This window comes from Rhinoraja longicauda, chromosome 10 (assembly GCF_053455715.1).
Source record: "Rhinoraja longicauda isolate Sanriku21f chromosome 10, sRhiLon1.1, whole genome shotgun sequence".
Lineage (NCBI taxonomy): Eukaryota > Metazoa > Chordata > Chondrichthyes > Rajiformes > Arhynchobatidae > Rhinoraja > Rhinoraja longicauda.
Window position 1 is genome coordinate 18553651 of NC_135962.1, and position 10388 is coordinate 18564038.

A 10388-nucleotide genomic window follows, 5' to 3' on the forward strand; every position below is an offset into this window, starting at 1 on the left:
TTAAAACTAGAAACTAGTTTATCCTGTTTTCAAAGATAGACACAAAGCTGTGGAGTAATTCACCGGATCAGGCAGCATCACAGGAGAAAAACAATAGATGATGTTTGGGCCGGGATCCTTCTTCAGACTGCATTCTGAAGAAGGGTCCTGACCCGAAATATCACCCATCCTTTCTCTCCAGAGATGATGCCTGACCAGCTGAGTAAATCCAGCTGACAGGCACTTCATAGTAATTTTACTCCAACCCCTGCCATCACTAGATGGACCGTGCACAGATTGGGGCAGGACTTGGGATGTTAGAGTTTGGCCTGCCTATTGTCAACTGAGTGTACATACACATTCTCCATGTTGCCATTGCTTCAGTTTACCAGGCAGCTTGGATTTTAAAAATCTGATAGGCACAGTAATCTGATTCTGGAGAAATGAGGAAATACAACCTTTTTTTCACTCTTCTGGGTGAAGTGAAGAGAAAAGGAATAAACATTGTTCTAACATTGTAGAGTTTGCACCGTTGAAGTAGGACTCAATTAAAATCTGTTTTTTTTATATATGGCCACCGCAATGCTAAATCCTCAACTATCTTTTAAACTTTCAATCTTGAAGACAGGATATTGAGAAACAAAGAACTACAGATGTTGGTTTATACAAAAGATAGACCCGGTGGCCATAGACAAAAAAAAAGATTTTATTTTAATTGAGTTCTAGTTCAACGGTGCAAACTCTAGTGTTAGAACTTAATGTTTATCCATTTTCTCTTCACTTCACCCAGAAGAGTGAAAAAAAAATTCATATCCTAATTTCTCCAGAATCAGATTACTGTGCCTATCAGAATTTAAAAATCCAAGCTGCCTGGTAAACTGAAGCAATGGCAACATGGAAAATTTGTACTCAGCTGACAATAGGCAGGCCAAACTCTAACATCCCAAGTCCTGCCCCAATCTGTGCACGGTCCATTTGGTGATGGTAGGGGTTGGAGTAAAATTGCTATAAAGCCTGCTCACCAGTCTTAGAGACAGCCGGAAACTAGAGCCACGGCCAGAGGCATTTGGTCCTGTGAATTATCATGGGGCCTTTGTAAAACCTAAATCATTGGAAATCAGGGAGAAATCTCTCCTGTGAAAGGAGTAATTTGTAGAAAGATTGCTGTTGCAGTGGAAGTCGTATCATAATTATAGGACACTATTGCAAAAGTTTATCAAGATAACATCCCAGGCCATTGTCAAGACGCAACACCATCATGAGCACAGATGACTGCAGATCTCTGAATTCAGTTTACCAATCTTTAGCTAATACCCCCATGCAGCTGGCAGAACGTGTCTACCCAGAGTCACAGTGCGGTTTCCGAGCAGGAAGGTCAACAGTAGACATGGTATTCTCCCTTCGCCAGCTCCAGAAGTGCAGAGAACAGCGGATGCCCCTGTATGTTGCTTTCATTGACCTCACCAAAGCGTTAGACCTCGTCAACGGAGATGGCCTATTCAAGGCTCTCCCAAAGATCAGCTGCCCACCAAAACGGCAGAGCATGATAGAATCCTTCCACATCAACACGAAGGGGACAGTGTAGTTCAATGGCAGCTTCTTGGAGCCCTTCGACATCCGCAGTGGCATCAAACAAGGCTGCATCCTCGCTCCCACACTCTTTGTGATTTTCTTCGCTCTGCTCCTGAAACATGCCTTCGGCACCGCAACAGAGGGGATCTACCTGCGTACTAGATCAGATGGCAAGCTCTTCAACCTCACCTGCCTCAGAGCCAAGACAAAAGTACATGAAGCTCTCATCAGACATGTTGTTCGCCAATGACGCAGCAGTTGTGTCCCTCACCCAGCAGGAACTACAGTCACTGATAGTTCGCTTCTATCGGGCTTGCAAGGGCTGACCATCAGCCTGAAGAAGACGAATGTCCTGGGGGAGGATAGAGGCACCGCCTGTCATCATCATCGATGACTACGAACTTAATGCCGTCCATCAGTTCACGTACCTCGGCTGTACCATCACCGACAACCTCTCCTTGGACACAGAGATTGACAAGAGGATCGGGAAGGCAGCTACGATTCTCGATCCCCTCACAACTCGAGTGTGGACCAACCCAAAGCTGACAGTGAAGACAAAGATAGCAGTCTACAACACCTGTGTCAACAGCACGCTGCTGTGAGGCAGTGAGACATGGACTATATATTGCCAGACTGGAGAGAATATTCAACACCTTCCACCTTAGAAGCATTCACTGTATCCTGGGTATATCCTGGCAAGATAGAGTGTCCAACGCCGAGATTCTGTCTCGCGCTGGCCTTCCCAGTATGTACACTCTACTCAGGCAGTGCAGACTGCGGTGGAGAGCTGACATCTTGGAGGAGAACCATCGGCCGCCCCCAGCTACGTTACAAGGATGTCTGCAAGAGAGATGTGAAGGCGCTCGACATCGATGTGGAGTCCTGGGAGAACCCTGCAGCTGACCGCACAAGGTGGAGAGGTACTCTGAACCAACATCTCAAAACGGGGGAAGAGAAACTGATGAATGCAGCGGCAGACAAGTGGGCACGCAGAAAGGAGCGCAGCAACTTCAACAAACCAGAGCCCACACATAAATGTGACCTTTGCTACAGAGACTGTCACTCCCGCATTGATCTCTTCAGCCACAAGTGACGCTGCTCTAGCCGAGGTTTGGAGCAAGCAGCCAACTAGGATGCATCACCCATGGTCAGCCATGACTGAGGGGGCCTTAGAACCCTCACACAGTAAAACTAGCACAATGTTCTGCATTCCACCAAGCAACATTAATTTCAAGGCAGAAATGAAGCACGTTTTAAAAGATAGTTGCATGAGCTACCAGTGACCATTTCCAACAAGACAATCTGACTACTTCCATCTGATATTCAACATTACAATTGCCAAATCTTCAGAATAACAATCTCTGTCAATTATGATTAGAGACGTAACTGCAGCAGCCACATAAACGCTGTAACTGTAAGTGCAGTAGAAAGATTGGGTAATATGTGGCAAGAGACTCACCATCACATCTCGCAAAACTCAGCCACCATCTTCAAAGCGAGTCATGAGCATGAGGAAATATGTACTTGCCTGGAAGTTTACTGCCATACCAATTGTTCAACATCGCCTTGGGCAAAATAGTCAGCTCAAAGGCATCCTATCTGTCATTGCTCGTATTCACTCCACCATTGGTATATTGTCACTATAGGGTGTGCCACCTTCAAGACTGACTAGACCGTTTCAAGTACTTTAAAGGTCACAAGGTGTCACGACCAACTCCCAGTCAGACATGTTCCTAACTTGGCAATACACAGGCCATCCTTTATTATTATCAGATTACAATGACGTAACTCTCTCCTTCATAGCATCATGGACATGCCTTGATCATATGGGCCACAATGGTTTGAGAAGGCAAATTACTTGTGCATTCATGAGTAATTAAGAACTGGCAGCAAATCCTGACCATACCAGGATCATGTACAAGAATAAAAAAGTTTTGTCGATTTATTTTTTTAATTAAGTTTAGCCAAAACAGATTTGAATTAAAGAAACTTGACAGGCCACATTCGACACTGGTAATTAAAATCTAGCCATCACCAAAGACTGTGATCAAGATAAATAAAAACAGTTAAGAGTATAGTATTTGGTGTTTAGAGATGCAGTGAGGAAACAGGCCCTTCGGCCCACTGAGTCCATGCCGACCAATGATTCCCACTCTAACACCATCCTACACACGAGGGACAATTTACAATTGTATAAACCTATACATCTTTGGAGTATGGGAGGAAACCGGAGCACCCGGAGCAAACCCACAGGTCACAGGGAGAATGTACAAACTCTGTGCACACAGCTCCCGTAGCCAGGATAGAAACCGGGTTTGTGGCATTGTATGCAGCAACTCCACCGCTGTGCCATCATTCTGCCCATTTCTAGTTATATTTTATATATATCATCGTAAAATACAATTATCCAATCTTTTCACAATATAATTCCAGCACCCATGAAATGTAGTGGTACCAAGCAGTTTGTTTATATTTATCCATACCACGCAAATGACCTTTAACACTCAAATGACTCAAACACATTTTTTTTTACTCTAGCGAAGAGATTTAAAAAATATAGCTATCAGCTATTGGTACCTATTCTTAACCTTAAGAAAAGGGGATGACTATAATTACACCAATATAAGGCAAGTCATTTTAACTTTAAAACCTGTGAATTGAACCACAATGGGTCAATAACACTCTCCTCAAAAGGGAAAAACAGCTTTTCATTTATTTTTTTATTTCTACTGACATTGTAGCAAACCATTTTAACAGTCTCGGCCATATATTTTGGAAGACCTAATAAGTGTAGAAAACATAACTCTGGTGAAGCCAAATCTGGAGTCCTGAGTTCTGAGATCAGATGTAACAACATATTCTACTTTGAAGTAGTTCAATCATAATTGATAAGAATCATTGCTTGCAAAGGTTTTCATGAAAATGGGTCCTTCCGGCCACCAATTCCACGTTGACCATTAAGCATAACGCATCTACACAATCTTATTCGCCCCAAATTTCCATCATCTCCCTCCAGAATTTAAACACACCTATGCACAAAAGGAATTCACACTGGCCAATTAATCTACCACATTCACATGGAGAATAGATGCAAGCAACTGCAGATGCTGGTTTACAACAAAAAAAACAGAACATTCCTGGAGTAACTCAGCAAGTCATGCTCTGGAGGATAGGGATAGGCAATGTTTGTCCTGCCCCCGTCTCTCTTTCAGCTTTCTCCCTCCTCTCCCACTTTAATCAGTCACAAAGGGTCCCAACCCAAAACATCACCTATCTATATTCTCCAGATACTCCCTGAAGTTTTTCCGGCACTTTGTTTTTTTTTTGAATGACTTTCGCATCATTGGTAAGTAGGAGAAAACACAGCCCCTGGTGAAAACCCTCAGAAAGAACATTAAATTCATAACTAGAAGATTGAAGAAAAAGAATGTAAGCGCAAGTATTTTTAAGAACCACAAGATGTTATAGAATAAGGGATAGGCCATTTAGAACGGAGATGAGGAAGAACTTTTTCAGTCAGAGAGTGGTGAAGGTGTGGAATTCTCTGCCTCAGAAGGCAGTGGAGGCCAGTTCGTTGGATGCTTTCAAGAGAGAGCTGGATAGAGCTCTTAAGGATAGCGGAGTGAGGGGGTATGGGGAAAAGGCAGGAACGGGGTACTGATTGAGAGTGATCAGCCATGATCGCATTGAATGGCGGTGCTGGCTCGAAGGGATGAATGGCCTACTCCTGCACCTGTTGTCTATTTCCAGGATTTATGGTGCAAATGCTGGAATCTTATTATTTGATTGACGCAGACCTGTCAGTTAAAATTGATCATTACGTTTCCACCCTTCTACACTGGGGTCTTCAGAGTTGCAAGCTAAGACGACTACTCTACTTCCCTTAGACCGATGAATGTGTGGCCAAGATCAGTGCCAACTCGATCTTTTAAGTTCGCCGAGGATACCGTTGTTGGCTGGGAATCAACAGCGATGAGGCAGAGTACAAGGAAGAGTTTGGGTACACAGTGCCCTCCATAATGTTTGGGACAAAGACGCATCATTTATTTATTTGCCTCTGCACTCCACAATTTGAGATTTGTAATAGATTAAAAAAAACACGTGGTTAAAATCCTCATCTGTGCTAAATGGCCAACCCCTTATTCTTAAACTGTAGCCCCTGGTTCTGGACTCCCACAACATTGGGAGCATGTTTCCTGCCTCTAACGTGTCCAATCCCTTAGTAATCTTATACGTTTTAATAAGATCCCCTCTCATCCTTCTAAATTCCAGCGTATACAAGCCTAATCGCTCCAGTGTTTCAAGACGACAGTTCCGCCATTCCGGGAATTAACCTAGTGAACCTATACTGCACGCCCTCAGTAGCAAGAATATCATTCCTCAAATTTGGAGACCAAAACTGCACACAGTACTCCAGGTGCGGTCTCACTAGGGCCCTGTACAACTGTAGTAAGGCCTCTTTGCTCCAATACTCAACTCCTCTTGTCATAAAGGCCAACATGACATCAGCTTTCTTCACTGCCAGCTGTACCTGCATGCTAACTTTAAGTGACTGATGAACATGGACACCCAGATCTCTTTGTACTTCCCCATTTCCTAACTTGACACCATTCAGATAATAATCTGCCTTCCTGTTCTTACCATCAAAGTGGATAACCTCACATTTATCCACATTAAACTGCATCTGCCATGCATCTGTCCACTTACCCAACCTGTCCAAGTCACCCTACATCCTCATAGCATCCTCCTCACAGTTCACACTGCCACCCACCTTTGTGTCATCCGCAAATTTGCTAATGTTACTTTTAATCCCTTCATCTAAGTCATTAATGTATATTGTAAATAGCCATGGTCCCAGCACCAAGTCTTGCGGTACCCCACTAGTCACTGTATTCAGGGAAAAGATACAGGGGCTACAAAAGATACAAAAACAGGCGTCCAAACTTAAGAACAGCTTCTTCACCGCTCTACCAAACTCCCGAACAAATCATCACCTTTGTGGAGGTGCTGTCACATACACCTACTCTCATTTATTTAATTACCTCATTTGATTATTCTCCTATTGACCTCTAGTTAGTGCTACTTAAGATTGCACGATCGTCATACTATTGTGATGTTTTGCATACCTTATGTTTGTTACTGTATTTATCATTACTGTACACTGTTTACTCTGAAATTCACATGAACAAGGAATTCCATTGAAATCTGGTGGCAATTACAATAAAATAACAAATCTAAACTAGTGTTTAGAACCAGGCAGGTCTCAGAATAAGTAGCCAGCCACAACAACAGGAAATGTTGGTTGTGGCAAGTTGCAAAAGAGAACTCACTCAGGTCATTAGAATAGAGTTTCAGGTCAAAGTTCCTTCATCTGGCTCTATATCCACAGATACTTCTCGATCTAAGTGAGTGATTCGAGCAATTTCTGTCATTTCAGATTTCCAGCCTGGAGATTCATTTCGAACTGTCAGCCATGTGTATCAGAGATGAGGAGCTGTTTATTCACTCAGAAAGTAGAAACTCTTTGGAAATCACTATCCAAGAGGGCTTACAGTTAATAAGCATATTCAAAACCGGGTAGTTGGCTCTGAGGGAATCAAGAAAACCAATAAATGACCTGACTGCAGGTATGTGGGAAATTGGTGGAAAGGGGGTGGGAAGCAAAAGAGAAACAATGAATTGCAGTTGTTGGTTTACAAAAAAAAGACAAAGTGCTGGAGTAACTCAGCAGGTCAAGCAGCATCTCTGGAGAACATGGGTGGGTGAAGTTTCAAAGAGAAAGAGGGTGGTCAATTAGACACAAGCCCTTTTCCTTATGTTCCAAAACTATATGCATAAGCATTTAAAAGTTACAGTAATGGAAAAACTCTGCTAAAGAAATCCCTGTGGGTTTTCATCAAACATGCTCGTACAGTTCAGCCTGCTACAAGTAATGCATCAGCGAATGAAAGTAGCACCAATCCAAATCCTTTATTAAGGGCCAAATTTGAACGTGCCAAAAGTGTGTAGATTTATTGTTGAAATTGCTTCAATTGAATAGCAAAGGAAATATTTGGGTGCAACAGAAGGCTATGAAACAGGAAAGTTACATATGCATTTGTGTAAAAAAAAGTTTCTAAAAAACAACTCTTATTTTGAAATCAAATACAGCAAAATTCAGAGCATGCACAGACACTCCTATTGTCATCAAGGTGACGTTTGAAATTCAGGAAAATTAAAGCTAGCACGATCTGTAATTAATTCACAACTAAGTTAAAGTTATAAATCTGCTTGGAACAGCAGTATTACAAATGAGTTTTATTCGGAGTACAAAATTTATTTCACTCCATAAACTGCGAAGTGTACATTCACAGTGAGATCACAATTCTTGTCTCCAACCATTCATGTTAAAAAGTAATCTATAATCCTACCATTTCCCAGCCACAAATGCACATTTACATTTCTTATTCCCATTACTTTTCCTCAGGTCAAAATTACCTATTTCCTTGACATATGATGTCAATTAATTACAGATAAAGTTTAACTCAATTATGGGTGACACAATGCATGAACATTTTTCCCGATTACTCCCTCAAAAGCAGTCTCATTCTCAATGCATTTTCTTTTCGGGAAATCAAGCAACAAGATTGCAGACTCCTCCACAACAGTCCGCTGAATTTACAGATGTGACAAAAGAGATCACATGTTGCCTACTACATCAAACCAATCTCAGTTGCCTACAATTGGAGAATACACACACACACAAAATTATCAATGCTCACAAATCAACAGGCCATTTGGCAACTCGCCATTAAATACCAAGTTAAGACTTTTTTGAAAATAAAACGTTTTGTACAATAATAAGTTGATCAAGAATTATATATACAAGCTTCCCAGTCAATTTTGTGTTATACACCCACAGTCAAAAGAAAACCTCGTACATCTAACTTAACTATTTACATTTGTTAATGATCTTTTTAAAATGTTTCTTGAAGAACACGAATAAGAATCCTTTTCAGCAGCTGGTCATCCGAGACGCTGTATGAAATACATTTACACAACTGTAAAAGAGGAAGGGGAAAAGAGCGTCACGACGAATTTCATGTTTTAAAAAATACTTTTCTCAGGTTTTCCACGAGTAAACCTTTCATATTGATGGGATGGGAAAGAGGATGGACAGGGTTCGAGGAAATAAAGTGGCTAACAAAAAAATTACAAGCTATTTCCAGTAATCTAATTGTCACAAGAGCGTTGAGGCTTGTGGGCAACAATATTTTTATCCTGTATATTACATAACTAGAAAAAAAAGTAATAAGTTAAAAATATTAAATATATTTAAAAATATCTAAGACAGCTAGATTTATTGTACCCTAATAAAAAATGAGCCTTATTTAGGTACGCTTTAATGCTAAGAACGATCGCTTTTGTTTTTTTTAAGTGAATAATAAACCCGATTTCTCTCTTGAGGCCTGTGGTTGGATAATCGCCCAGGAACAGGCTCCGTGGAAGATTGCACTGGCCTTCCTTCAACACATCGCCAGTTCCTGTTTGTGGACTCGGGGGCTCCTTCACCCGAGCCAGACTCACGATTACAAATCAAACCAAGTACTTAAAGAGAGAAAGGGGGATGGGGCAGGTCATGAAACAATTGTGATTTTTTTTTTCAATTACAAAAAAAAATTGAATCCATATTGTTTTGGGATGTTTAAATTTTAGATATAAATATGAAAAAACAAAGCGTCGACACGGGGTCTATGTTAATCCTCCGTTACGTACCGCTGTCTGAAACCTCGGCTGTTCTTCCTGAAAAACAGACAAGTGACAAAATGATCATAAAGGGCCAGAGTCTGGAGATTCACCAAAAAAAAATCGGCGGAGAACAGGGGAGGGGAGGGAAATCCGCAACTAGAGAAAGGAAAAAGAAATGTACATAATCAGGAGGGAATAAAAACAAACACGTTCAATCCAACACACAGCAATAAAAGGCCGAGGGAGGCAGCCGGTCCAGACTTACGTCGCTTTCCACCTCGATGTCATCGTTATCGCTCATGCTTTTATTTTAAGCAGAACAAAAAACCAACAAACGCGGCGATCTCAAAACTGAAAGTGAAAACTCCACGGGGAAGTTGGCTGTATCGACCCTTATGAACGTGGAAGAAAAAGGAGATAAACACACAGGAGAAACCCAGCGGAAACCACTCGTGACTCCACCGCCGCCAAGGCCCCGGCCCGACTGCGCACGCGCACCCGGCGCGTTGCCGTTCGGGAGTTGTAGTTGCAGGTCACCAAGACGCGTTCCGGACCGCCCGCGTTCAGACTACATTTCCCAGAAAACCACATTTGTTTTTCTCCACGCAGGGGAGGTGAGGACGGCGGAAGTTGCACGTTGCGTCTGTACGCAGGACAGTCTGGGAAATGTAGTTCCACCTCCGGCGACCGAGCTGGGCTCTTGTCCCAGCATCCCTCGCGGCATGGGAATGACATGGCTGCCTGGGGAAGGACAGAGCTGCAGATGGACTGAGTACTGTTGTCAGCGTGAGCATGGTGCGAGTTGTCAGGATTTACTCTGGCCGAAGAATTGTACTCGTGCTGTTTGTGTTCGTGTTCTCTCTGCTTAAACATTACCAGTAAATGCCTTGGTTTTCTTCTGACAACGCGGATACAAATTCTCAATGGAGGGAAATGGACGGAGGAGTCGGGACATTTCTGCAGACCTGTGGAGATCAGACAGGGCCCGACCAGAAACATCAATGGCGTTCTCCCACTGATGCTAAAGATAGTCACAATGTGTTGGAGTAACTCAGCGGGCCAGGCAGCATCTCTAGAGAAGAAGAATGCCCTTCTTCGGTATAAATCAA

At 42.4% G+C, this 10388-nt stretch overlaps 1 protein-coding gene across 4 annotated transcripts in view; it reads right to left on the minus strand.

Annotated features, from left to right (window-relative positions):
- Window positions 1-9758, minus strand: part of max (myc associated factor X) — a 30613-nt gene extending 20855 nt beyond the window's left edge. For 3 of the 4 annotated variants that reach the window (XM_078406315.1, XM_078406314.1, XM_078406313.1), the window contains exon 1: window positions 9545-9758. In XM_078406315.1, coding sequence (XP_078262441.1) covers window positions 9545-9580 — 36 coding nt within the window. In that variant the 5' untranslated portion in view covers window positions 9581-9758. Of the gene's footprint in view, window positions 1-9306; window positions 9334-9544 lie in introns of all 4 variants that reach the window. The other variant, XM_078406317.1, reaches the window with a different exon arrangement.
- Window positions 9759-10388: the final 630 nt, after the last annotated feature.